Genomic DNA, 27,551 nt, shown 5'->3' with positions numbered 1-27,551 from the left:
AGGACTTGCCTGCGGGTATAAATACACTTTATCCCCCAATATTTATGTGCATAGACTTCAGCACATAAAATATTATGGGGACGAGTCTTAGAGTAAAATATTTCAAAGCCTCTAAGTCACTTGGGAGCCTGGGTCCCATTTTCCCCGTGCCTAAGTCACTTAGGTGCCTTTGAACATTTTACCCTCAGTCACTAGAATACATTTGACAGTATGTGCTGGACATAAGCATTGCATAGGGATGCTCCCCTCCGCCATCCCACCTAAGGGACCGGGGGGATGCAAAGGCAAAAAGAAGGGCTGGGCCCCAGGGGCCCCTCCAAGATAACACTGGTGGAAGCCGCTGAGGTCCTAAATCTCAGCCTGTATGCAGGTGAACAGAGCAGCTCCCACGGCCGTTGTCACCTGGTTTATTGCCCAGGACACACACATCTGTTCCGGATTCTTTTTTTAAAACGTGCCTTGGGACATTTCAGTTCCTTCTGGAAAGACACAGGAGCAGCCTAATGTTGCACGTGGAGATCAGCACCTCTACAAATGTTACAACCCTTCCCCCCTCCACCCCCCAACTGCATGCAATGCATTGCCCATGCTTTCTGTCCTAGAGGCAACTAAGTCAGGCTGACCCTTTATATACAAATATCCGTGTGGACAGCTGGAAGGTATTCACAGCCTCTCTCAGTCCTGCTGTGGCTTGCAGAAGGCTTTGCTTCAACGCATGGCCCCACTATATTTCCATTAGATTCTGCCCAAAAGATGCAGCTTTGCACTGCAAGATCTTTTCCTCCCACAGGCTGGATGTTTTGTTGGCGTAGCCTTCCAGAGTTGAAGACGACTGTACTGGTCACGTCTGAGAGCACGCAGAGAGAGTGGGACTGCAGATTTAGCTGTGTGGGGTGGGGGCTGCTGAACGGGGGTGTCAGACAAGTGTAGAACCGAACCCTGTTCAGGAGGCTTTTAAGTGGAGTTTGTAGGATGCCAGTCGCCATCTGCTGGTACATTGCAGTAATTACATTGTCACCTTTCATCGGGGTTTGGGGAAGAGCTGAGATGTTCCCAGAATGATGGAGGTGAAAAGGAGCTTTTTGTAGATGGCCAAGTTGAGGTATTGTTCCTGTAAGAATGTTTGCTTTGTAATGCTGCTGGGGCACTATTATGTTGTACGTTTAAGTGTTGGGGGCCCTAGAGTTCTCGCATAGGAGTCTTTTTATGATGTAAATCTAAATAAATAACATGAAAATAAAGCTAATGAGTTGCTCTGCAGTTACAGTGCACAGTAACACATAAGGCTAGGAAAAGTGCATGGCATTTACTTTCGGGAGCTCCTGCGAAAGATAATGGGCCAAGTTCATCCCTAGTGTAACATGACTGATTTAAGGGGAGTTGCACTAGAGCAGTGGTCCCCAACCTTTTCCGGGTGGCAGGCGCCGGACGACGGGCCACCGAGGACCGTGGCCGGCGGACAAACATCCACCAAAATGCCGCCAAGAAGTGTCAACGTCAAGAGGTGTCGCCGCCAAAAACCCGCCGAAAATCAGTGGCATTTTGGCGGCAACACCTCTTGATGACGCCGCTTTTTGGCGGTATTTCGGCAGATGCTTGTCCACCGGGCAGTACATGGGCACCGCATTGGGGACCCCTGCATTAGAGAGTCTTTCAGCCCACTATGTCTAATCTGCATATCAGAAATTCAGGTTAACCAGTGAAATAACAGCAGGAGGCACAGAAGGGCCTTCAAATTGTGTTCTGTGCCCTGCACTTACAGCAGATGAACTCTACACTCTACATAACACTTCACCAGCCTTCTCAGAGCATCACTGAGAGCCCAATGCTGAGAAGGGCTGAGTGACCAATTCTCCTTCGACTTCACTGGGAGCTGAAGACATTCTAGGGTGACCAGATAGCAAGTATGAAAAATCAGGACAGAGGGTGGGGGGTAATAGGCACCCATGTAAGAAAAAGCCCCAAATATTGGGACATCTGGTCACCCTGAGACATTCAGCCCCTTGGCAAGATGAGGTCAGGCCCTAAATGCCTTCACTCCCCACACCCTAACCCAGTGACATATCCCAAGAGCTCGCAGAGTTCAGGTTTGTTACCACTGTTTGAATTAGTTAATTTTAAACCACTGTTCAAAGGGCTCATTTGAAACCTTGCCACCGCTAAGCATTGTCAGAGGGAAGCGAAGTAAATAGAAATTCCCTGGCTTTTATAGGTTCTCTGTCCAGGAAGCTGAAGGATTAATGGTTTGTAGAATGTTCCAGTGTGACGAGTGCCCTCTTGGCTGACCCGGTGGGATTGAACCGCAGACCAACCTCTCGAGTTCAAAGCACGAGCTACGATAGCTGGATTTAAAACTCTGTAGCTGAGGACTGTGACAATTCACATTTTGTGTGTGGATCAGCACGGAGAAGGACCAAGATCATCAGGCTGAAATGGACCTCCTGGGTCATCACAGGCAACTTCACCATATAATCCCTGTAACACACACACACACACACACACTAGTGGGTTACACTATTTTCAAGATACTGTATAACTGTGGTGATGTAATCTGTATTCTCCCAGCAAAGAACAGCAGTAGCTGCCACTGAAATCAATGAGAATTATGCCTATCCTGCAGCAGGGGCAGAGAATCAGGCACTTTGTGGCTTAAAAAGTGGTGTCTCAACAAGTGATATAAGCCTCCTCCCTCCCTCTCCCACCCCCCATATTTTTGCTCCAGAATTTTGGCCACTGTTCAAACTCAAAGGAGAGCAGATCCTCCAAACTCCAGTCAAATCACACCTTCCAAGCAAAGGCCTCAACATATTGTACATATATAATTAAGCTTCACAACACCCCTGCACAGCAAATAAGCAGTAAAGAGCCTGATCCAAAGCCCATTTAAGTCCATGAGCGCTTTGGGAGTCTCTCCATTTGCTTCAATTATGCTCCTGTAGAGAGAGTGCCATGTGCTGGATTATCACCTGCTGTTTGAAGAGGGCTTACAGATATAGGTGCAGCCTGGCAACACTAGGTCACCAGGTCTCTGACCTGTACTGACTGGCTATTTATCTCTGAGGATAGGAAACATATTGCCCTCTGAACACCACCTGGCCTGAGACCTGGCTCTTTGAGATTAAAGGGGATGAAATCACTCCTCATCAACTGCTGTAGTTGGGATCAGCAAAGGTGCAGCCTCCTGGATATAGAATATCAGGGTTGGAAGGGACCTCAAAAGATCATCTAGTCCAACCCCCTGCTCAAAGCAGGGCAAATTCCCAGATGGGTTTAAAAAAACAAAAACCTCAGTTCTCTAAATGGCCCCCTCAATGATTGAACTCACAACCTTGGGTTTAGCAAGCCAATGCTCAAACCAATATAAGAGAGCAGGGCATTTTCCAAGAGGAGCCTTCACCCTTGGCAAATAGCAGCTAGACTATGTTAACCTTCAGGGAAGGTTGCAAGGCCCTTCTTTATCCAGCCTTTTGGGGAGGGGGTAGAAGCTAGCAATTTGTGGTAAAAGGGGTGTGGTGGTACTCCAGTACCCTGGGTTACCCTCCCCCATAGGTCAGGGCAGGATGTTGCCTCTATCATCAGCTCCAGCAGGCCACCAGCCTCTGGCCCCAGACCTTCATCCAAGTCACCCAAGTTCAGGCCCCTACCAGAAACAAGTCCAGTCAAAACTGAATAATTCTTCTGCCCTGTTTCTTATCCTCTTACAAACCTGCATTGGCCTGCTAAACCCAGGGTTGTGAGTTCAATCCTTGAGGAGGCCACTTAGGGATCTGGGGCAAAAATTGGTCCTGCTAGTGAAGGCAGGGGGCTGGACTCGATGACCTTTCAAGGTCCCTTCCAGTTCTAGGAGATTGGTATATCTCCAATTATTACCTTTATTACTACCTTACCTCAGGGCTCCCTCCCATAGGAGAGTCCTGCCCTTTCTGTAGTCTCCCCTAGATCTCACCCCTTTTTTCCAATGGCCAGTCCTATCCCTATAGCTTTGCTTAGTCTACCTGTCCCAGACCTTCCTCAGAGGAGGGGAACAAAATCCCCCACCTGAGCTCCCTCAGGCTACTTATCAGCCCTATCTGTCTCATCTGGCTAGGAGGCCAGGTGCAGCACATCACTAACTGGAATTGTATCCCTTACCTTGCAGGTGAAGTGATGGGGGGTGAGCTCCATCACAGACAGGATTGATTGGGTTGATTTAATCTTCAGTTAATACTTTTTTGGGTTTGATGTGAGGAGCAGCTGCCAGTTCAGTCTTTTTGATCGGGCTAATGAACTGTTGACTAAGGCGCAGAGGCCCAGATTTTGTATATGCCTAATACCATTCGAAATCTGGGCTTTAGAAATGAGGGCGGGGTCCTTGTGTGGACACTAAAAGGAATTAGATAACTAATAGCGATTCCTATTGTACGCAGGGTAGTCGTGGCCGAGTCCGTCCCAGGATATTAGAGAGAGAAGGTGGGGGAGGGCACAGCTTTTAAAGCTGGTCCAATAAAAGCCGTGACAGCCCCCACCTTGTCTCGCTAAGGGTTACTACCAGCAAACAAATGCCAGGGTTAGTAGAAGTCAAGGTTGCAGCAGGACATGCTCCATCCACTCAGAACTTTCTGAAACAGGATCCTTTCTGTACCATCAAATGTCACTTAGGCCACAAACAAGGCTCCACGTAAGTACTGACCTTGTGTTTCTATAACGTCCCTGTTTTGTGAGGATACGTCATTAGCTCATCACTGAAACCCAACCCGGGGCTGCTTTTCATCTGCTCGCTGTCCTTTGACCTCTCTGGCATAGGGAGGCCTCCCAGCAATTCAAGCTCCTACTGGCTTAGTTCTGAGTGTCACTGGAACATACAAGCCTGCCCACCACATCAAGGGGCAGTCCCCAGGGACTGGCCCAAAACCTTGGAAGAATGGAAGTGGGTGAAGAGGAAAGACCTGTGCCTTCGTGCCCACTTTCACAGTGAGTACAATGCTATCAATAACATACTCCAGCGCTCCATTAGGCTTTCCCAGCCATCCCCAACAGATACCCAAAAGCAACACATCCGCCAGCTCCCTGTGACACAAAACCTTACCAGTGACCTCATGTGCGTCTACCTCCCTTCTATCCACAGATCGGCACAGCTGGCGGTGTCACTGGGCATGCACTTAGGAAGCTAGTGTGCTTTACCATTGCTGTAGTTTTGCCTGGGAGTGCAAACCGGGGAATTTGGGGAGCAGATGGGAGTTTGGCCACCTCTGCTCTTACAAAATGCCTTGGCAACTTCAACAGCCACAAGGAGCCGGGACTGTGCAGTTACATCTCATCCAATAGCACCACAGCATCTCTTAGGAATAGCCTGGGGCATTAGTTCAACATTAACGCGCAGCAACGGCACCCGCCATCTATTCAATTGTCAGTCCCACTTTGCAGCACCCAGGTGCTTCTTGGCTGCCTCTTATCCAAGTATTGGCTGAGCCCAAACCTACCTGCATTGTGGGAGGCGATAGGTACCCCAGCTGATTACTGGCAAATCAAAGGTTTCTGTCATTCCCAGCGCCTGGAACACCTATATCAGAGAGTGAGACAAAGAAAGTCTTTGCAATAAGGTGCTGCGCTCTCCAGAAAGCAGCAGCTGCTGGAGGCGTGACGGGGACAGGGGGGCTCATGGCCCGGGGTCGGGGGGGCAGGGGGGCTCATGGGCCGGGGGGGGTGTTCATGGCCCGGCTGCCTGTGGCCAGAGGGGGGGGCTCATGGCCCGGCTGCCCGCTGACAGGCCGCACCCCGCCTCACTCAGCCACGCGGCTGGCAGCGGGCTGTACAGTGCGCATGTGCGGGGGGCGGGCAGTCGTGCGCACGTGCAGAAAGGGGGCCGAGCTCGGCTCCCAGCGCGCATGTGCTGAGGTCGCGGCCGCGGGCGCGCCGAGCGCATGCGCGGGGGGCGGGCTGGCGCGGCGGCGGCGGCGAAGAGTTAAAATGGAAGATGAGGAGGTCGCTGAGAGCTGGGAGGAGGCGGCCGACAGCGGGGTGAGGATGGGCCCGGGCCTAGCCGCGTGCGCGGGGGGCGGGCTAGGCAGCGCGGCCTGGCCAGGGGACCCCGCCGAGGTGGGCTCAGCCGGGCGGCAGCGAGGAGCCCGGGCCCCTGAGCGCCTGCTAGGCCTCTTAAAGGGGCCGCGTCCTCATTCCTGCTGGGGCCCCTGCCCCCCCTCATCGCCCCGCCCGTCGGGACAGGCAGCTGGTGGCCCACGCGCGTCCCCCTTTCTACTGGGCGGTGGGTCCAAGGGGGCAGGATTGGGCCTCCTGTTTGATGGGCCCGCCCGCGCCCCATCTCTTCTCGGGGGGCTGTGTCGGGTCAGGAGTTTGGGGCTGGCCCGGACTGTGACTCGCACGTGCCTCTGGCTGCGTTTTAAACTCCATCACTCCCCCCCGCCCCCACCCCAAAGAAGTGTCGGGATCACGTGGCAATGAATCGGGGCCTCTGGGCGTGATCTTCATCCCATGCCGAATAATAATACGAGTTCTGGCGCTGGCTCGGAGTCAGGGTTCCTACCTCCAGAGGTAGCTTGGCACCAAGGAACCCCAGGGAAGGTGCTGAAAGCTTTGCTGAGAACTCGCCCGCTCTTGTGAAAGACTCCAACGAAATCTTGCTTTAGAGAGATGCAGTGAGACTTGCAAAGTGTCGTGATGGTGGCTGGGCTCTGGCTCATCACTTGCTGCAGGTGATGTGGCTGGTAAGGTGGCTGGTACTTGATTCTCTCAAACGTGCAACATTAAATTTGTTAACTAAAGAGCTGGTATCTCTAACCAGAGGCTGACAAGAAGCATGATTCCTCTCTCTACTTTTTTTTTTTTTGACAATGTGCCTGGTTTTAGTATTACCAAGTATTCCCATTGTTTCACTTCAAATATCAATCACCCATTATTGATCTGGCTACTGAAGATCAAAAACTTATATTTCTATAGTGCCTTTCATTCTGAAGAATCCCAAAGTTGTTTTACATGCAGCACCACTGAAATGTGATCATCAGATGGGTGGTAGTGGTAGTGTAGACGGGTAAGCAGTATGGTGCACACAGCTGCATGGTGAGGGAAGGGGAATTGTCTGTGACATGGAGGTGGAGGGAGAAGTACGCTAGCATCTTCAGAGAGTGGACAAGCTAAATAACAGTAAGCTCTTAAATTGTGAGTAGATAGAATTTGGTCTTGGACAATGTCTCTCTACTTCCTTGTCTATACTCATTAATTCATTTCTCCCTATCATTATTTGGGTAAAACTATGTGAGAGAGAAGGTGGGGGAGGGCAATATCCAATATCCAAAAGGATATTGGGTTACAATTTGTTTGAAAGACATTTAGCTAAATAAGCCAGGAGTGGAGTGATACTGTTTGCCAGTGAAGCAATTATGCAGTCTGTCAATCCTGTGATCATCATTGCTATTGGAATTTGTCTAGAATATTGGTGTTAATTCCTCCTCTCGTTAAAATGTTCCATGAAGGTACATAACTCTTGTCTGCAGGGCTGTTGATGGTGATTTTGGCCCAGACCAATGACTTGAAGGAATGTAGGAATTCTAGGCTTTCACCCACTTTCCTTCTGTCTTCCACCTCCCCACACACACTCCCGGTCTACACCCTTGGTAGTTGTTTATAAGCTTCTGTTACAGTTACAGGAAAATCTCATCTTTAGTGGTGGTACTCCTTAACGTGCTTTCCCAGCGGGTCCAACAGGGGGAAACTGCTGTAATCCTCATACTGCTCAATGGAGAGCAGACTGACCACATGGTGCTAACTCTTCTATACTTGTAGCTGCTTCTACAGTTGTCCAGTCTCTTGATGCCTGTAACAGCAGCTGGAAGAAGGAGCAAACCTAGCTACCTCCTATAGAGGCTGCTGCTACATAGGAGAGGAAACAGCAGCTACCCTCAGGTTGGAGATGCCAGCCACCAACTGGAGACTCTAAGAGCTGACAGTGAGACCAGGGCCACCAGTGGTGGAGAGAGGTCCCACAGGGAACATTCAATGAGTGGTGGGGGAGATGAGATGATAAAAGCAGACAGAGTGACCCTTCATGAAGGATAACATGCTTGCCATTCTAAAAACATCTATAGACAGACACGCTTACTCTTCATGTAAACTGCTATAAGGCTATACAATTTGAGAACTGCCTTAGGGTATGTCTACACTACCCGCCAGATCGGCGGGTAGAGGTTGATCCATCGGGGATCGATTTATCATGTGTAGTGTAGACGCGATAAATCGATCCCTGATCGCTCTCCCGTCGACTGCTGAACTCCAGCTCGGCAAGAGGCGGAAGCAAAGTCGATGGGGGAGCCGCAGCGTGCTGCAAGGACGTGTAGTAAGTAATTTTAAGTCGATCTAAGATACGTCGACTTCAGCTACACTATTCTTGTAGGTGAAGTTGTGTATCTTAGATCGGTTTCCCCCTCCCCCCGACCAAGCCTTAGTGGAATCACTCTGCTACTAGAACCATGAGGGAACAGCTATGTGCAAGAGCCCATGAACTGACCTGATCATCTGTTGCTGATAGGTCATTGTTTCTCCTCTCTCTCTCCTTCACCTATACTTTGTTCGGCGTAGAGCATCCCCAATGACTACGACATGCAGAGCTTACCCAGTGGAGCGCAACTGCTTGTCAATTTCCATCTGGAGAAGCACTATGGGCAGGTGAAGCAACACAGGTTAAGTACTTAACTATTGGTAGTTAATATTCTACCATGGCATGTAAGACAGGGGTGGGTTTGGAGAAATGTGTAAGCCATTCTGTAAATGGTATTCCTTTAAAAATGTATGTGTAAATATTAAAATATCTGTTCTTTAAATAGGTACTCCTGAGTAGTTTAGGCCTGAAATTTGGGCTTAGTTTTTTTAAAAAACAAACCCTCTCCTTTATTTAAAAAAAAAAAAAACCCTGAAAAATAATAGAAACCTTTCTTTGTGGGTTTTAAGACTTGATATGAAAAGTTTCACTTGAATTTATACGTGCCTCTACAGTATACCTAGTGCAGCATTGCTCTTAGTGCATGAGCGCTAGATAGTTAAATTGATTATTCTAGTCATTTGTGAAGATGAATATGGTGCAAAAAATAGAACATAAACTGTGAAAAGTACATGTCTTTTTAAACATATGATCAGTCTAAGGTATTAGTAACCAGCAAAAAAAAAATATAAACATGACTTTTAATTTGATAGTGTCCCTATGGGCAATTTTATGAATAACTGTTAATTATACCTTTACGAAAGATTGACTCATTAGTTGGTACTCTGTCAGTTGGGCAATATAAAACTTGTAGATTTATTTGCATTTATATTTTATTTTTATCTCCTTGGTAGTAATAAATATGTGGGGGAGGGGGGAAGAAATAACCTATGAAGGATTTTTAAAGAATTGGGCTCTTGTATTCCCTTTTGCTGCAGCTTGTCCCGAAAGTTGTCTTGTCTGATATTCCTGATTTTGCTGGAGGAATTCCTAGAGGTCTGAAAACATGTATTGTGGCTCTCACAGCTGAACTGAAAGAATGAGTTGATGAAACTTCAAAATGTTGTTCATTGCCCAGGAGTCAGAGTTTCAAACACGCTGACTGGAAATGGCCTTTCCCTCTCAATTCTTGTGATGTCCTGTCATCCGAAGGTATGTCTGCACCACAGTGTGTAGACATTCCCAAAATAGCTTTAATGTTGGGCACCAACCACAATGAAGCTGCAGCAGCGTCGGGTTAGCTGCCCTAGTACAAGCCTGCCAGGGAGCCTGGGCACGTGCACAGGTGGCTAGCCCATGCTGCTGTGGCTTCACTGGTATTGGGACCTGAACTAGGTAGATTAAAGCTTGCTTGGGTGTGTCTACATGTGCTGCAATCACACTGCCAATTGCAGTGTAAATACACCCAGAGTTTTTCAGGGCAGACAAGACTTTAATTTCTTATGTAAAAGAAAACAGAAAAAGTTAAAACAAAAACCCCCCATAAAACAAAAACCTTTTAAGCAAATCAGGCATAACTCCAACTCCTTTCTTTGCTGGTCACCTTTAAACTAATAAAAATCAAGAAAGAGAGAATTGAGAGATCAATTCAAATCTCACTTCTGAATCTTGTCGCAAGTAACACCTGCGATGACTATAACAGAGCGACTAGAGGAAACAAATGTTTTTCAGTTGGTTTACTTTGTGCATTTCTCTCTAAGGCCCCCATTCCTGTAGTGTCTGAACAACCACAATCTTTAATGTAGTTATCCTCACAACAAACCCATGAGGTAGGGAAAAAACTGCTTGTTCCCATTTTACAGATGAGGAAACTGAGCCATGCATGGTCTGTGGCAGAGCAGGGAATCAAACACACATCTTCCCCTAAGTCTGAGCCTAGCATCCTAGCCACTAATATAACTTAAGTTTTCTATTTTTGTGCGTCCCCCTGTACAGCTATAGGGAGTAACATTTTTTAAAAGTAATTGTAAAAACAACAACAAATTGGCCGAGGGCCTAAAGGTAGGTGTAGCACCTGTAACCATTTTTAATCTATTTTTTGAAACTGAGTAGACTTCAAGCTGGAGACTTCACTTCAAGGCTAGAATATCCGCCTTATAAATGTGTGGGGAGTATGGAGAAAAGTGGTCATTTGGAGCCAATGGTATGTCATCCTGAGCTCCAATTTGCCTGCTCTATATTGGTTTGATCAACTATTTATCAACAGTATTTTGCAAATTATGCACTATATCAGTGCCTCAAGACAGGAATAGGTTTGTATTGATACAGTGTTTAGTTTAAGTATCAGAGGGGTAGCTGTGTTAGTCTGGATCTGTAAAAAGCAACAAAGAGTCCTGTGGCAACATGCGACTGACAAAGTGGGTATTCACCCACGAAAGCTTATGCTCCAATACATCTGTTAGTCTATAAGGTGCCACAGGACTCAGTGTTAGCTTGTTTTCACCCAGCTAGAAGTCTTCCAGAGTATACAGTTTGTTTATTAATCTGAGTGAAGGTAACCACAGCTGTAAATTGGGTCTGACTAATAGTTATTTATAAAATCCTGATGATCTCTTTGGCTGTCTTCTTTGAAGACAAATACAGCAACAAATGTGTTCCTCCAGCTTCAGAGTTCATGAGCCAAATACTCTGACAGATACTGTATGGAATTTAACCTTTTATTTTTTGCTCTTCAGTACAATGTTGGTGTTTAAAAGTACAGGGCAGAAAGAAAGCCTGCATGTCTATAAGAATAATCCATGCATTAAAATTTAATTATGATACATGGTATACCAGACGTACAATTTAACATCTTTTATTAGAACACGCCACCATTACTTGAACTTGGTAGGAAGGAAAAGCTGCCTTTGCTTATGGGCTAGAAGGAGTTGGTGTGAGTGTTTCTGTTCATAAACAGATATTAGTGACAATAGTATTCTTCACTACTTTAGCTGTCGATGTAATTCTGATTTTTACGTAAAACTGACTCTGTACTGTAAGCCAAATTCCAATTAGTTGGTACAGACCTGTAGTGAAGCGACTGATTCCAATTTGTCCTTTTTAAAAAAACGTAGCTGTTGAATCTTCATGTAAAAGACAGAAACATGAATGTAATCCTTTCAGGAAGTCTTGCCAACTGCCATTTCCAGTACTGCTGTGCTGCTCTTTTCCAAAGGTGTTCTCACTATTACCTGCAAAGAAACTGATAGTAACCTAAGCATAGTGTTTTTTTGTTCTTTGGAAACTTGTTTCTGTTCTCAAACGCTGGCTTCAAATTTAGCAACTTAATAAGCTGACTTATTGGTAACATCTCTTCTGGAAGCAGTGGGAGGGATACATTCAGATTTGCTCAACCATCTTCCATTGTAGTAGTACTGGTCAGCTGATGGTGCTGTGGCTTCTTCCAAGGAGTAATGCTAAAAGATGAATTCTAATGGCTCTTTGTGGAGGCTTAAAACTGAGTCTGGTGTAGTTCAGAGTCTAAGTTTCAATTGACTTTGAACCCTGGCCACTTGGCTAGGATGCATCTTGCTGCATGGCGTGCCATGGGGAGGAGACAGTTTTAGTTTTTCTAATGCTTAGCAGCCAGGGGATACATAAGAGCAATTGAGCAGAGTAGTGATTGTAATTCTGATCTGCACCTTTTTTTGCATTTGCTATATATTGTACCTTTCACTCGTGGTTCTCATAGCACTGTGAAATGGGTTAGCAGAGGCATGTAAGTGGCAGTCAGAGCTCGTGTCTTCTGACTCCCAATTCCTTGACTAAATCATGCTGCCTCCCTATATTAATATGGAATTTAATTTAGGATCTTTCTCAGCCTTTTGCAGTAAACTCTAATTGACCTGAAATGTGATCAAAGCACAGCAGTTAAGGGGAAATGTTATTTAAGAGCTGTGGAGTCTGACCCTGTGACTGCCAATCAGCATTGTCCTCTTGTCATAAAATAATTCACATTGAATTGAGTGGAACACAATGGGATTTTAATGTGTGAACAAAGAATCATACAAATATGGCTTCAGTGTAAGGTTTACTACATCTGAAGCTGTTGACAAGGTTGAAAATGTATGAGGTACAAGGATGAGTTTTGATTTCAAGGATTACAAAGGAATTTGTGAAATACGGTACTATTTAAAGGCTTTTATATCCCGTCAAAATTCTTAGCTGTTCTGAAGCCACAGAACACGCATTTCTAAGTCACTGCTTAGGATTTAATGTAGTCTTGCAGAACAACTGTGGCACGTCCTGTTTCCCAGTTGTCTAACTGCACAGGCTGCTGCTAAGAATTGGCTACCTTCAGAAAACCTAAGCCCCAGTGAAGCTGAAAGTAGTCTTGACTGTGAACCTTGCACTGACTACAAAATACAGCCAGGATTTAATGGGAGTAACCTAGAGAATTAATTAATGGAACTGTCTGATTCCCAACAGCCTTAGGAATCAGTGTTCTCAGAAATGTTTCATTAATTAATGGAAGAGAAATTAATGAGGAGACAAACTAAACATATCTTAATCATATCTAATGCCTTTCATACTCAAGGATATCCCAAAGCACCTTATGAAGCAATGAGTTGGATATTAGTGATTGAATGGCTGCATTATGCACTCAGTAACGGCTCATGCGACCTTGAACATTTTAAAACCTGTTCTCACTAAATAAGGGGATACTAGCCAGATCCTCAGTTATCTCCCTACTCTTCATAAAATGCCATAGGAGCTTTAACTGCATCCGTAAAAATAAGTCGAAAGGACCTTGTTTAACATCACTGCTGAAGGATTCAACTCCTAAAGCCCAATGCCACTCAGTTTATTCACTCTCAAATGGGATTACTCAAGTGAGTAAAGTGAGCAGGATTTAGGGAGGTTTTTTGTGTTCAGCAGTAATTTGTACAAAGCACAGAAAGGGGCATGACTACTGTTCAGAATCATAACTTCAAAATGTTCCAGGGTTTTAAGGTGACATAATACTTCTCTCCTTGGTGACCATTACAGCTTGCTCCACCAATATGGAAGTTGGAGTTATTTTGTAGAAAAATCAAGATAAAATCCCAAATCTTGTGTTTTCAGCTCACTAGACTTCTTCCCTTACTGTTCCTTAAAGTGAAGGAAAATGCTGTTCAAGCTTATTCTTAAAGAGCAACTTAAAAGATTCTCTTTCAGAAAGTGAATAGTTTTATGAGAATATTGCCTGGATTTTTCTGGTCCCTTGTTCTCAGCAAGGGAGAAATTGACTATGCAAGAGAAATAATAATACGCAATTCACAAAGTAAACTAGCTGGAAAAAAATAGATAGTTTGCTAACTTTCAGTTCCAGTAACCTTGGGTATTAACTTTCTGTTTTATTTCAGACATAAATGAGACTCTTCTATTTGATGAAGCACTAAGATTAACATTAAAAAAACTTATAGCCTGTGCAGGAGACATAGGAGAAATAACAGTACATCTGAAGTGTACATGTATAGAAAAATCTTCAGAAATAAGGCAAATTATCATTATTTGCACATTTCCAGAAATTCTGCCACTGGGGAACTTCAGGGAATTTCCTTCACTCGCTATTTTAGTCTCTTGGGAACAGGAGAACTAGGTGAGGATTCAACCTCAAATCAGGCTATTCTGGATGCACTAATACTTGCTCTTCTCCTTTTCCACCACATCACCGCAAATTGGAGAACTGGAGGGATAGCTCAGTGGTTTGAGCATTGGCTTGCTAAACCCAGGGTTGTGAGTTCAACCCTTGAGGAGGCCACTTAGGGATCTGGGGCAAAAATTGGTCCTGCTAGTGAAGGCAGGGGGCTGGACTTGATGACCTTTCAAGGTTCCTTCCAGTTCTAGGAGATTGGTATATCTCCAATTATTATTTTTTATTATTTAACTGTACTTACCCAGTGTGGCGTCTAACTCTGTACTGAACTGTGGATGCAGACTCCAACCAAAAGATGCCTGGAATGTGCATCTCTGGGTTGCCTTGGAGATGGACGCCGCTCATCTCTGTTCTAATGCATGCTGCAGAACACTAGTCCTATTCGTGGAATTCTCAACCAAGATAAGTGACTGAAGGTAGATGGTGATTGTGGTGGATTTGCCTTTTATTCTGAATGATTCCTTCTTGGTGGATGAGACCGATTACTTTTCGCTAGGTCTTGATATTTGTAGCATTTGTCTCTAATACAGATGGATGGAGCTTTTGATATTAAAGACCTACTTTATGATAAATATACAGCTTCTGTTAGCCCCTGTCCGTAACAGGCTTTTAATGTCAAAGGATTTGCAAAACACTGTGCTTTCTGTTGGATTCTCTTGAGTCTTAAAAAGTGACTGAGACAAAAACAGCGTAATAGGAATTCTTTACTAAATTTAGTAATCTGTTCATGGATCCCTTTGCAGGGGGAAAAGGGGAATGTAAAATGGACTTCCTTAGCTATTTTTAATGTAAACCTGGTATATAGGAAATCATGAAGAGGAGGTATCCTCCCATAAAGGAATCCAATACTCTCAAAAGATTAACATAGCTCTCGTGCAGTTTGACCAACCCAACTAATGAGTACGTGTGCTGCATGAGATTTTCTAATAGTAAGTCTGATTGTCTCTCATGTAAGCTCGTGCCTTCCAATTGCTGTAGTGCTTCTGGCACCCAAGAGCCATACAGACCCTAATTTTAACATGTTATCTGCATAGCTCAATGACACAGTGCCGCATGTGAGGATAGTAGTTGAAGTTGGTTGAGGATCAACTGACAAAAACAGATCTGCTGAGAGCCCCTACGGTGATCTTCAGTTTCCAAGTGTTGAGACCAAAGTTTGTGAGGTGCATTGACTTTTCAAGCCCTAAATGCATGCAATGTTATGGACTGCTAGATGTGTGGAAGAGAGGTCACTAATGTCCTGAATTTTTTTGCTGACCAGTTACGGGACACTGTCCAGTAAGCTGGCAACATAATTTGAATAGGTAACATTCTGCAAACTGTAACTTGAATTTTCTTACCATGAGTGCAAAATATAGCAACACCTAAGAAAAGAAACAATCTCAAATAGAGGTCAAGCATGTGAGGTAATATTGTTTGTTTCAAGAGAAAACATATGATTAATATCTGCATAAATACACATGAATTACCAAATGTCTTGGTAAACCCCCTTGGTGGTGCACTAGCCACTGGAGTTCTAAAGGTAATTGGAAGCTCTGAATTGTCTGTTGCTGTTCATAGTGGGTGTCTGTCTGGAGTTAGAACCCCAAAAACAGGTGGTGGTGAGGATTATTTGGATCATGGGTGTAAGGAGAGGAAGTGGGTGTGAGAGTGGTAACAGTAGGGAAAAGCTGATTCTATGCTGCCATATCACGCTTTAGAAGTGGAGCAGTGAGGCATTGTGAAATTGACCAAGGAGTCATAGAATCATAGATTATTAGGGTTGGAAGGGACCTCAAGAGATCATCTAGTCCAACCCCCTGCTCAAAGCAGGGCTAATCCTCAAATGGCCCTCTCAAGGATTGAACTCACAACCCTGGGTTTAGCAGGCCAATGCTCAAACCACTGAGCTATTCCTCCCCCTCATGAGAAGGAAAGAAATAGGACACAGAAATAGGAGGGATGGTGGGAGAGAGCAGCTCTTCTGCTATGTTCATCTCTAGTATCAGTTCTGTTGTACTAAATCTTGATATAATGCAAATATATGGTAGAACCGCTTAAGATGAGTACAACTGTATATAGTCCACTGACTGACTTTTTGATAGGCTACAATGCCAGCTGTTTGTGAGAACACTTTGGATTCTTACAGTCTATTTCATTAAGAAATTTGCCATGTGATTTCTGTGACCAGCCATTTCACGTCTGAGTTAGAGCAACAGCTATGCCTCCAAATCATAGGGGCTTGTTAAATGACTAGGCATGCCATGTTGACTAAGCGTGACTAATCAGTTGCTGAAGATCCAGAGCGCTCAGCTGGACCATAGATGTGTGTGCACCTTTCCTCCAAAACACTCATCCCCTTTGCAGTGTCGTCCTTAGTGGATTACTCAGGTACTCTTAGACTCTGGAAGGGCATTCTGATAAAAACTGATAGATTATTTTGAAATGGAAAAATGGGGATCTTGTCTGTCCAGTGGGAAGATTGTTGAGATGCAATATTGTTTCCTATTTTTCATGTGGTATCTTCCCCACACACACACACTGCTCCCCCTTGGATTCATGGGACTTACTGAGGACTTAGGTGGCATGAGAAGGATAAGAGGTGTTGGGTCGCTACTGACATGGCTATAAGGGAGAAAGCTGAGTGGGCTGGATCTAGTATGTGACACCAATATTGGATCATGAGTGATCACAAAGTGTTCCTGTAATTGGAATAGGGTGAAGATGGGAAGGATCTCCTCTTGGAAGAGTACCCAGTCATTCTAATTACAGTGATTTGTGGCATGACCAGGATATTTCTTCATGTCAACTCTGCTCTGATTGTGCGGCTGTTCTAGCCAAGGAAATGAAAGAAATTGTCAGGAGCAACTTGCAGTTGTTAGTATGATTGTAATTAGGGGTTTGGTCGGAAGAAAGTTAAGAGGAAGTGTGACGTTAGGTTTGCCTACCTAGCAAGTTAGTATAGTGCAAGCCACAGTGTGAACCTAGAGCACACTGATTTAACATGCACTAATGTCCCATGCGGATGCTGCTACAGCTCACTAAAAGTTCCTTAGTGTGCTTTGATTCTCAGTTTCAGAGTGCACTAAGGAACTGTTAGTGTACTTTAGAAGTGCACACACAATCGATGTTAGTGTGTGTGAAACTTGTGTCCTCTAAGTTTTCATTCTGTCTTGTGGTCGATTCCCTCACCATGTAGACACGCCCCTTGTCTCCCATTCCAAGAGCATCCAAGGAAGTGGTGTTTACATGCACAGAAAAGAATCTGATGTGAAAACCATAATAGTTTTACAAGAGAGGTGGCTTTTAGCTCTGGAATTGACTTGACTGAAAGGGGAAGTCTCTGGCACTAGCACTCTGAGGATGGTGATAGAGAAAGTAAAGGGTGGGCAGGGAGGGGATAAGAGTTTATGGAGGTGGGAGCCCTCCAGCATCACCAAAATGAGATTTCAGAATACTTTGAATTCTCTGCTATAAAAAAAAAATTAATGTGTGCGCCATGACGCCACCTGTGAGGTCCTAAAATGTGGCCCATAGCCCCCTCTGTGCAACTGCAGGGTGTTGACAGCTGAACAGTCCCAGACTCTTATTACTGATTAATTTGGAAAAGCAATTTCTGCTCCTGTTAAGGAAGCAAAACCCTCAAGCAAATAGTATGGCTTTGTTGTATTTTTTTAACCTCTCTGGAACATGTGCAAATTGGTTGAAGCCTTTAGACACCTGGCAAAGTGCCAATGAATCTCTGCTGATGCAAAGCAAAGGTGCCCCCCTTAAGTTTCTGATCTCTAGAGAGTGATTGTATTGGAGAACAGGACTCGTTTCTAAGATACAGATTGAAGATGTGATGTGATGCACCTTAAAGACAGTATTTGCGTGAGGAAAACCTGGGTTAGTTTTTTCTCTTGCCTTTTATTTTAAATTGTGAAATGGTATTGGTATTGGCTACTGTAAGTTGCCACTAGGTATAAATACATCAGGCAAATATTTGGTGTGTCATTTGGCAAGTATAGATTTGGGAGCTGTAATGAGAAACTATTCAGTGATGTTCCCCAAAACACAGTTTTTTGGGTTTTTTTGTTTGTTTGTTTTCCAAGAGCCAGTACTCTGTAAGGGGTTCAGCCCGGTAATGCTTTAGAGTCAGACATTTAAGAGAAACCAAAGTAGGCTTTCCAACCCGACACATTGTAAAGATTCATGTGCTTACAATAAGCCCTTCGCTTTTTCTGTAGCTTCCAATTGCATTTCCATAGGGCTACTTTGAAACATGTAACACCCTTTCTCTGTGCTGTCCTGCCAGGCGTCTGTTCCCTACTGCTAGCTGCATGTTGAGTGTAACAAGGAGTCTAGTCTTCCATGTTTCCCAGCAGGGGATTATAAAATTTGACTCCTGTTTAAAGGAGTCGTGGGAGAGGATTGGCTTGGATGTTCTGGACACAAGACTGACTTTGAAGCTTGGTCACTGTGTAGTGTTCAAAATAACTGAACTAGCACTGTAAATTAAAAGCATCGAACTCGTAAGCTGGTTGAGATGCTGCCCTTTTCCCATCCGACCCCAAATAACAGAGTTGTTAATGAAACGTTTGAGGAAGCATCCTTCCAGTAATCTACTATCCTGAGACTCTGGGGAGAGCTAGTTAAGCACTTGGCGTTCACAACTTTTTTTTTTTTAAAGCTCTTTTCTGTAGCAGGAAATAACCTCTTTTGGACTTGTGCAGACAGATGAGGCAGCTCCTTCACCTTGATTTGATCCTCAGATTCACCACCAGCCAGTACAGGTGACTTCTAGCTCCCAGCCAAGATAGCTGCATCTCCACTTCCTTTTCCCAGCCAGTCTCTGTTCTTGCAGGTGGTCAGAAGTAGGCTGCTTCTGAGGTGCTTTATTTATGCATACACCCTCAACCTTCTGTGTAGCATTGCAACTTGCTGCTAACTTTTCTGACAATATTAGGAGTCTTTATGAGGTTGCAAGAGGCTGCAGGTGTCTAGAACTATGTCACTGTCATAGTCAAATGGCTTAACTTTTGGTTTGGTTTTGCAATTGAAAAACCTACCAAACCACTCATTGCCCTTTTTTCCAGTTAAAATCAGTTTGCTCCATTCAGACCACTGTGGCTTCTTGAACACACAACTCAGTTGAACATTATGAAGCTGCCATCTGGTAGTACCTTTACCAATTTCAACAGTCGCCTGAGCTTTTGGCTACCGGTTTCTCAGGCTGGTGGCCCAAGAACCCACAACCAATAATAAACCATATTTATATAGAACCAAGTAGGGTTGTCAATGACTTCGCACTTGCATCCCTTCCCTGTTCTTGGTATAGTGAGGAATTGCTACTCAAGCCCCATATAGCTGAATGGATGGCAGTAGGCCACATAGCTTCCGACCTGATAATGCCTTTCTGTGGCTGGTGATGGCAATGCAGACGGCCTCTTTCCATAGGGGCAAGCTTTCACTGTGGTTCTGGTTGACTGAGTTCATGTAGTAGCTTTGTAAGCGAGCAAATGGGCTGAGGACAGGAAGCTGAGCAGGTGGTATTCCGGCTGAGGGCTGGAACTTCCTTGAGCCCTGCTAGTTACCACCTTCATGACTGAATCAAGGAGCAGCAGCTACCCCAGTGGTCTGTCCCAGTGTAACTGTACCAGAGACACTCAGGTATCTTTTCCTCTTCCTCAACAGAGTGTATAATATGTGAAACTTTTTAGTGTTACTGTGGCTGTTACAGTCACATTTCACCCCAGAGGAAGCTTCAGTGGTGGCTTAAGTGTTTGGGGAATCCTTGGGATCAAAGGTGCAGTTCCAATTAGATGAACTGCCACTCTATCACCATCAAACTTTAAAAAAGCCATTAGGATGGGTCCCAAATGATCTTGAATGCTTTGCTGTTCTCCTACTGCTAATACCAACGAATACAGTGAAATGTACATGACCCTTTCATATAAGAGTTTTTTATTTTTCAGATTAGTGTCTTGCTTGCAAATCACACACAGAGTATTATTGTAATGGAAAAAGTGAGACTAAAGAAATTACAAGTGCCCTCAAGTAGAATCTGTAAATTCTCTATAAAAGGAGAGAGGTTTCACGCTGTTTTTCTCACATCCCTTACAGGAAATAGACAGACGGTTGGAAAAGAAACTGAAGATTACACAAAAGGAAAGGTAATGGTGATCTTTTGGTCTAAAACACTCTTGATCTAGGCTCCCCTGCCTGGAGTTGCACACTTGCAGGTTCAGAGAGTTGGCACAGGAGGGTAAATTGCATTAGATGCATCAAATTTAGTGGGTAACTAACCTCCAATTTGAGCTAAGAAATGGGGAGCTTGTATTATGCAATATGTCACTTTGTGGCACCTCGAATCCATAGCAGTGTAGCTGAAAGATGATTGGAGATAATTTGATCCCTGAAGTAGGGAATTCAAGAGCAGATATAGCCACACCTATAGGGAAGCTATTTAAAAAACAAACAAACAAAAAACTGGGCAGTAGAATGAAGAAATGGGTGAAAGCCAAGTAACTCCTTCATGTACCAACCCTGCTGTGCTCTGTCAGTGAGACTTTTGTGCCTGTGTTCTGGCTTGGGCGGGTTACATGGAGGGAAAGCTCATACTTCATCCCGTGCTGCCACAAACATAGCACTTGTCATTGTTCTCAGTGACGTGAATTGGGTTTATATCTTCCTGCTTGCTCTCACCTTCCTTCTCACTTCTCACCTCTCCCCTCCTTCCCCCAAAAAATCTAAACTTCTGATGAGTGTCAGTCTTTGGTTCAGCTTTCTGGTAGTTCAATAAGCTAATGCCTAAGATAACAGACTTGTTTGTTGTGATTTTTAGGTGGGAGAGGGACTGTACCCAAAAATCTGTGAAGTGGGGTTGTGGGGACATAATTCCAGAAAGTAAGGGGCTGGAGAGAGAATATCAAATGCTGGAGCATGCTGTAAGAAATTCTGAGTTGACTTAAGTACATTTTCCTTCCTACATCTTCAATTGTAGGTGCCTACATTTTTTTTTTTTTTTAAGCACTCAGGAATGGGCCAGATGCCTCTCAAAATTCTAGAATACTTCCTGCCTCAAAGAATGCACAAGCTAGCTTGGGACACCCCAACTCAGAAACTTTAAGCTTTAATTTTTAAGATTGGAACTGGTAGCAACAATCTCTAATCATCATCCCACTCAGTTGAAGTGAGATTCTCTGGTCAGTGTCCTAGCACCCCTCCTTTTCTCCCCCGTCCCTTTTTTTTTTTTTTTTTAAGGAGAAGAACCAAAGCACCAGGTCTGTCTTCTGCCCTCCTGCATGTTTGACTTGAGTGGGCAAATCTCAAATAAGCATGCTCTCTACTACAGTATCTGAGTTGCAACTATAACAAGGCTCTTAATTGTTGCAAGACACCTCCTAGTCATGAAGACTCCCGCTCCCAGCAGTTAACATTTTCTGTCAGTGGGCTACAGATACTAATTAGATATTTGTGTCTTTTCTTAAACAGCAGAAAATCAAAATCTCCTCCCAAAGTGCCGATTGTCATTCAGGACGACAGCCTTCCCTCAGGTCCTCCTCCACAGATCAGGATCTTAAAGAGGCCCACAACTAATGGTGTGCTTAGTAACCCCAACTCTGCGAGCAGACCAGCTTTTCCAGTAAAGTCTCTGGCACAGAGAGAGGCAGAATACGCAGAAGCCAGAAAACGAATTCTGGGCAGCGCAAGCCCAGAAGAGGAACAGGAGAAACCCATTCTAGACAGGTGAGAATGGCTGGGGCTTAATGGCAATTCTAGCTGCATCCCTGAACTAACCCCTGTAGGAAGTCCTTCAGCAGATGATTTCCTACAGATAGTCCTCCAGCGGGAGGAGGAGCCAGGCCAATACCTAATATTTCACATGACATGCAGGATAAAGCCCACTGAGAGGTGAGAGCATCCTGTTAGCACATGTGATACGGTATAGCTCAAATGCACAGAAATGAAAGCAAAAGCAAAGGTGTTTAGACAGAGCGTGGGCTTTTAAACACCTTCATCGAGGACAAAGCCTTCTCTGACATAACCAGGGGAATAGGCAGCAGGAGCAGGTTGACTCTGCAAGGAAGGACTTGCCAGATTTCATACAAATACCTTTAATAGTAAAACAAAATGATTAGAAATAATTCTGCACAGATCCGAGTCTGTCTATCTAATTGGGGAGTGTAACCTTTCAACAAAATGCGACTGTTTTCCCCAAGCAAGGGGGGTGCGGAGTTGAGTCTTGCCTGTGAATATCAAGCTGAGCTGGCTAGCCCAACTCACATGGTGTAGAACAAGCTGAATTTACATTCCCCACAGCCATGCTGCTGTTATCACTGATTGGAGAGGGCCAGACCAGTCACTCCAGAGGCACTTTCCCTCCCCATGTTGTATGTTCTGCCCTGCCTTCTGATCTACATCGCATTGGCTCTGTAGTCCTTTTCCAGTGTATTCTCCAACTAAACATAACTTCAGAGCGGGAAACAACTTAACCTGGAGTCCTGTTTGAACAGACACAGCAGCCACTCTTTCCAAAGACCAAAGGACTGCAATTTAAAAAAATAAAAGGTGCTGCCTGGGGCGGAAAAAGGTGCATCATTGAAATGGCTCTTACAAAAGAGAGCAATGATACACGTTCCTAAAGAACATCAGTGAACAAAGCTGCTGTTAACAAAACCAGAGCAGGGTGATCCCACTCAGGTAGGGTCGGGACTTGGACTTTGGAGTTACCTGGGGTTTGGCTGCTGACGAGCAGGGCTTGGGGAAGTGGAGCATTAGTTAATTCTCAGTTGCCTGTGAGGTCGTGCAGCAGCAGCATGGACGATCGCTCTTTCACCATGGTGGTGACTTTCCCCGTCTCAGTTGGAATTGCATGGGGGTAAGGTCGAAGTATTCCTTCTTTTTAAGACTGATTTCTTTCCTGCAGGCCAACAAGGATCTCCCAGCCAGAAGATTCCAGGCAGCCCAATAACGTGATACGGCAGCCACTGGGTCCTGACGGTTCACAAGGCTTCAAACAACGCAGATAGATATGGGCAAGAGATCATGCTGTCGAAAGCAGGGTCAGCTGCCACGGGTTGCACTGCCGTGGTGGACAAATGGACTTGAGCAGAGGGAACTACCTGGTTTACTTGCACTGTGATCCCTTTGCTCTGCCCACTGTGACCTTGAACCCCATGCACTGTGACCCCCTGCTCCACCCACTGTGATTGGCACACCGACGAGGGCTGTCCCAAGTCACTGTCAAAGGAAGGGGGGTACGGTAAGGACTCTGAACAGGTGCAGAGTGTCGTGTGTGCCACTTCAGTTGAAGCTAGCGCCAGCAATAATGTTTATCGTACTCATTAACCTGGGATTTAAAAGAAGAATGGGAAGCCTCCCCAAATGTGCATGTTGTCTCTCTCACTTCTGAGCGAGTTCTGTTTCAAAGGATCTTTTGCTTTTTGTTTGTAAATCAGATCAACTTTAAACCAAGTGCATGGGAAGGGTTTTAACTGTTTAGTTTGTTTTAATTGAGAGAGGTAGTTGGTAGTGTTCTAAAACCGGAGTTTCTAGGCATTTCCACAATATAATGGCTAGGATTTGGCAAGCTTAGCTTCTTGTTCTGTATTTCCACTGCTGCCAAGCAAATGGAAGGGGACTCGTAGGTACCTGGGCTTTCTAATTGCCTTGGGCCCAGAAACCAGTGGGGTCCAGTGGCCTGGTTCACTTACTGCACCTGTCATAAGCTTGGTTAGTTTTCTGCTGGCTTGAGGAAAAACTTAGTAATACATTTCTTGTATTTGGGGAGAAGGGAATGTAGACAGATCCCATGGAGACACCTATTGCCTGCCTGCTGCTTCCAGCAGAGAAAGCAGGGTGAAGGAACAGGGCTCTGTTGCATCTAGGTTTACAAGCTAGGAATAGACTAGTTCAATACTGGACTGGTCCACTCCGGTTAGTGCATGGAAAACATGGCAATGAGCCTGGCTCTGTGCAGCATGTGCTTGTCGGAAAGCTGACATGTGGCAGGAGACTGGGCAACCACTGCTCCAAAGGTTTGAACCCTAAGTGGCTTGTGATGGACCGATGGCTTATGGTACAATTCCAGTGCTGTACTTGATGCATTTACTTCTAGAAATCATAGACATCGGGAACAAACCATGTTCAATAAAGTTTGGAAAAAAAAATCCCTGTTTTCATGCATTGGGGTAACAAATGGCTTTCCGCTAAGCTCTGTCCTCCAGCCCCAGGAAAAGAAAGGGGTCTGAGGAAGGGTTCCTGGCCATGGAAGAGAAATGTAAGGTACCACCAAATCAGCTGTTGCAAGCTGTCAAATATAGCTACTCCATTGCTTCTCCTGTGCCCTATACTGTCTTGTTGCATTGTCTAACTGTAGATTAGTCAACAAGGAAGCTGATCAACTCTTAATATTAACAGTTTCAAGGGATTAGATGAACACTAAAGCTTCCTTCTGCTGGAGCAACAAGAATGTATCTTGTATGCTGGAAAGGCTCCAGTAGTAGAGATGTCTCAGCATGTTGATAGCACCTGGTACTGTAGACAAGCCTGTGTGGCATAGAAACAGACTTTTTCTGTGACAGCAGCCAGAGGCCAAGAAGGATTTAGATCGTCCCTTCACCTAAAAGGACCGTGGGCTAGTCTGCTTCACTGTATTTCCAGAAGCTGCCTTTCCACACTGTTGGTTTTTTGGAGGATGTATTCTGTACAGGTGCAATATGACCTGTGCTTAATAGGTTGAATAGTGGGCACCTGAACCCATCCTCTTTTGCCTGAAAGGAAGCAGCTGAACAGAACCTCTGCCTACAGTGAGTTGTATGGGAGATTCCCATACAGTAAACCAAGACATGTACAGAAATACGGCAAACAACTGGTAAAATAAACTACCTGTGTACAAAAGATGAAATCTACTAGAACATTGATCTTTTAACTGAATTTCTTTTCTGTCCTGCCCTCCTGCGATTCCCTAAATCAAGTGAGCCCATGGAATGCTTGTTAAAGGATTACACTTTTTTTTTTAATTACTCTGCTGTAATCAGAGAGGTGGGCACAAGTGTACAGATGTTCCATAGGCCTGCAGTTGGGCTCAAGTCCTTATGGTTTTATAAGACTGTAATCTGATGTTTACCTAACTTCCTCTCAGGTAGGGCTTGGAATGTGCCGCATGAGCACCTGTACAAGCCTCCAGCAGCTGCTTCACAGGAAACATCTTTCCCTCATGGCAGCAAGGAGAAACTGATGGGAAGAGTAGCTGGATGGGGGACGGCAGAAGAGGATGGGAAAAGACATTAGCAATAACTGTGTAGTCACCGCGCCTTTCCTTAATCGATAATTACAATAGCTATTACTTTGGGTGGCCCGCTGCTGGCAAAAGCCTCCTGATGTAGCTTCTGATATCTTGCCAGTGTTAGGACAACAGTATCCCTTTTCTGCCACCTGGTATCCTGTATATCAGGGGTTCAACGTCCTTGCTAGCTGCTCGTAGGACACAATCCGGTCCTCCAGCATCACCCTCACATAACTAATATAAGATTATGTGGGGAGAGCTAATCAGAGCGCCCCTCTCCAGCTTATTCATCCTTATAGCATAGTCAGTCAGGATGCTTCCAACCTGCGGGCGGGGGGGGGCAAAGTTCCTGGAGAAACCTACCACTAGGCCCCCTCTTCCAGGTGGACAGTAGGTCAGTGATCCTGTCCAGAAATCAGTGTTGGGATAAGTCAAAGGCCCTGTTTGCAGAGGGGCTAGAGCTCTTGTTCTAATACACGTTTATAGGGGTTTGGGGTGTGTGTTCTTAGGGGCACTTTATGGTTCTGTGTGTGTGTATGCGTGTGCATGTGTGTATTCGGGTGGTAAGAAGTGCAAAGCTGTGTGCGTCTGCCACGGGACACACAGCCGCCTGTCTCCCCATGGAAGTGCTCCTAAGTATGCAGAAAAACATTTTATAAATTGTATTTTAAATAAATGTGTTAAACTTTTTAAAATGACGTTTTATTTTTTCAAACTACTATGGTTGCCCTCTTCCTGGAGTGCCCCAGGGCTAACCTGGGCTCTAGAAGCCACCCCGGGAGTTTACCATCTAAATTGGAGTGAGAACACATGCAAGAGGCCCAACACCAGGAGGGGAGGAGAAGGGGTTGTGAATAACTGTTGGCCAAGGGGAATTTATTCCTGCTGAGTGGATTGAAACTACTTGACTCCTATATATTCTCCTTGTTGTTTGGGTTTCTATAATATGCTTTTAATGTACTGGGCAGGTCATTGAAATAGGGTCTCCCATGTATGTGAAAACTATTTGAATGAAAAGGGGTGCTCTAACATAGTGCTTTCTGAGGGTGGGGGATGGGGGTGGTCAGAGCTCCGGCTGCTCTGTGATGCTGGCTCTGCTATTAGGGAGAGGAGAGTAAGCAAGCACTAGAACGTAGCTAGTGCTACCTTGCCCACCTGGACAGGTAATCCCAGCAAAGTAATGGGTAGCAATCGTCCCTGGGATGGGAAGTAACCATGGATGGAGGCAGGATGGCTCATGCCGTTATCCTGGATCTTAGGCTCTCCTTGTGATCTAGACTATGGAAAAGTCAAAAGTCCTAAGGCACCTTGTACTAATCAGAAACATTTCGGTAGGATCCTGAACCCTCAAGTCACACAACAAGCAGAGTGGCCTTCAGTGGCTCCTTTACAACGTGTGATTTAGACAGCAGGGTGGGTGGGAAGCTGCCTCTGTTCTGCAAAACACACTTCCCTTTTCTTTTGAGGGTCTCCTACGTCACAGAAACTAAGCAGTTCTGTGCAATTCCCAGGCTGTGGGGGTGGTGGCGCAAACAGTCTTATGTGAGACTTGAGTGAACTGAGCACTAGGAAGCATTGTGTGCACAGCCCTGAGTGGAGGGAGATGAGTTTTCCTCCTGTCACTGGACCGTGATCTCAGGGGCAGGAATGGTCAGTCACCATATATTTAGATATCCTACTACATCACATCCTCCAGCTTCACAGGTGCACTCAAGCTTAGGAACAGCTATCAGCTCTTTTACAAGGTAGTGCCCTATCTGTGTACAGTGTGGCACAATTTGGTGTCACAGCGCCGTAGGATAGACTGTCTGCTCGGTACCAAATTCCTAAGAGCAACCATAAAACAGAACGAAGCTCTCCTTTGTGGAGCTTCCAGTTTTCACTCCCTCTACTGCTTGTAGTGCTGGTGGGAGGACATAATTGCTACCCCTCAGCTGATACACTATAGCCATGGTAACCCACATTCTGTTCACTTAGTCCAACTATTGAGCTGGGGTCCAGTGGCAAGAGAAGTGCGGCAAGTAGGATATTTTGTTGTTTCCTGCTGTGAGAACAGAGTGGAAGCTTTAGAATAGGATTTCACGGGGCTCTCCTGAGTTCAGACTTGCCTTTCCTGCTGCAAACCTATTGTTCTTGTAGCTGTCTGTGAAGCCAAGGGGCCGGCCAGTGGCCTTCAGCATTGACCTTAGTTACAGCAACAATAAACTCATGAATAG

At 45.1% G+C, this 27,551-nt stretch overlaps 1 protein-coding gene and 1 long non-coding RNA gene across 7 annotated transcripts; one reads left to right on the top strand and one right to left on the bottom strand.

Annotated features, from left to right (window-relative positions):
• Positions 1 to 391: 391 nt before the first annotated feature.
• LOC123354268 lies at positions 392 to 14,395 on the bottom strand. Of its 3 annotated transcripts, none has more exons than XR_006574693.1 (6): positions 14,326 to 14,395; positions 11,473 to 11,637; positions 8,498 to 8,645; positions 6,521 to 6,723; positions 5,460 to 5,539; positions 392 to 2,475 (listed from the first exon to the last, which is right to left on the bottom strand). It is a non-coding gene; the product is annotated as an uncharacterized LOC123354268 (long non-coding RNA). The 3 variants fall into 3 exon arrangements; XR_006574695.1 differs by having other exon boundaries at positions 6,521 to 6,683; XR_006574694.1 differs by having other exon boundaries at positions 11,473 to 11,648; positions 14,326 to 14,388.
• SZRD1 (SUZ RNA binding domain containing 1) lies at positions 4,509 to 26,025 on the top strand. 4 transcript variants are annotated; one of them, XM_044996116.1, is made up of 5 exons: positions 5,907 to 5,997; positions 8,569 to 8,655; positions 20,169 to 20,218; positions 21,540 to 21,794; positions 22,975 to 26,025. In XM_044996116.1, exons 1-5 carry the CDS (start codon positions 5,947 to 5,949, stop codon positions 23,075 to 23,077), a joined length of 546 nt encoding a protein of 181 aa, XP_044852051.1. In that variant the 5' UTR covers positions 5,907 to 5,946; the 3' UTR covers positions 23,078 to 26,025. The 4 variants fall into 4 exon arrangements, with proteins under 4 accessions (XP_044852054.1, XP_044852053.1, XP_044852051.1 ...); XM_044996117.1 differs by lacking the exon at positions 5,907 to 5,997 and adding an exon at positions 6,678 to 6,701; XM_044996119.1 differs by lacking the exons at positions 5,907 to 5,997; positions 8,569 to 8,655 and adding an exon at positions 4,509 to 4,657.
• The last annotated feature ends 1,526 nt before the right edge of the window (positions 26,026 to 27,551 follow it).

Source organism: Mauremys mutica, chromosome 21, assembly GCF_020497125.1.
Source record: "Mauremys mutica isolate MM-2020 ecotype Southern chromosome 21, ASM2049712v1, whole genome shotgun sequence".
NCBI lineage: Eukaryota > Metazoa > Chordata > Testudines > Geoemydidae > Mauremys > Mauremys mutica.
Note: the sequence above shows the minus strand (reverse complement) of the source record. Positions and strands in the feature narration are given on the sequence as shown.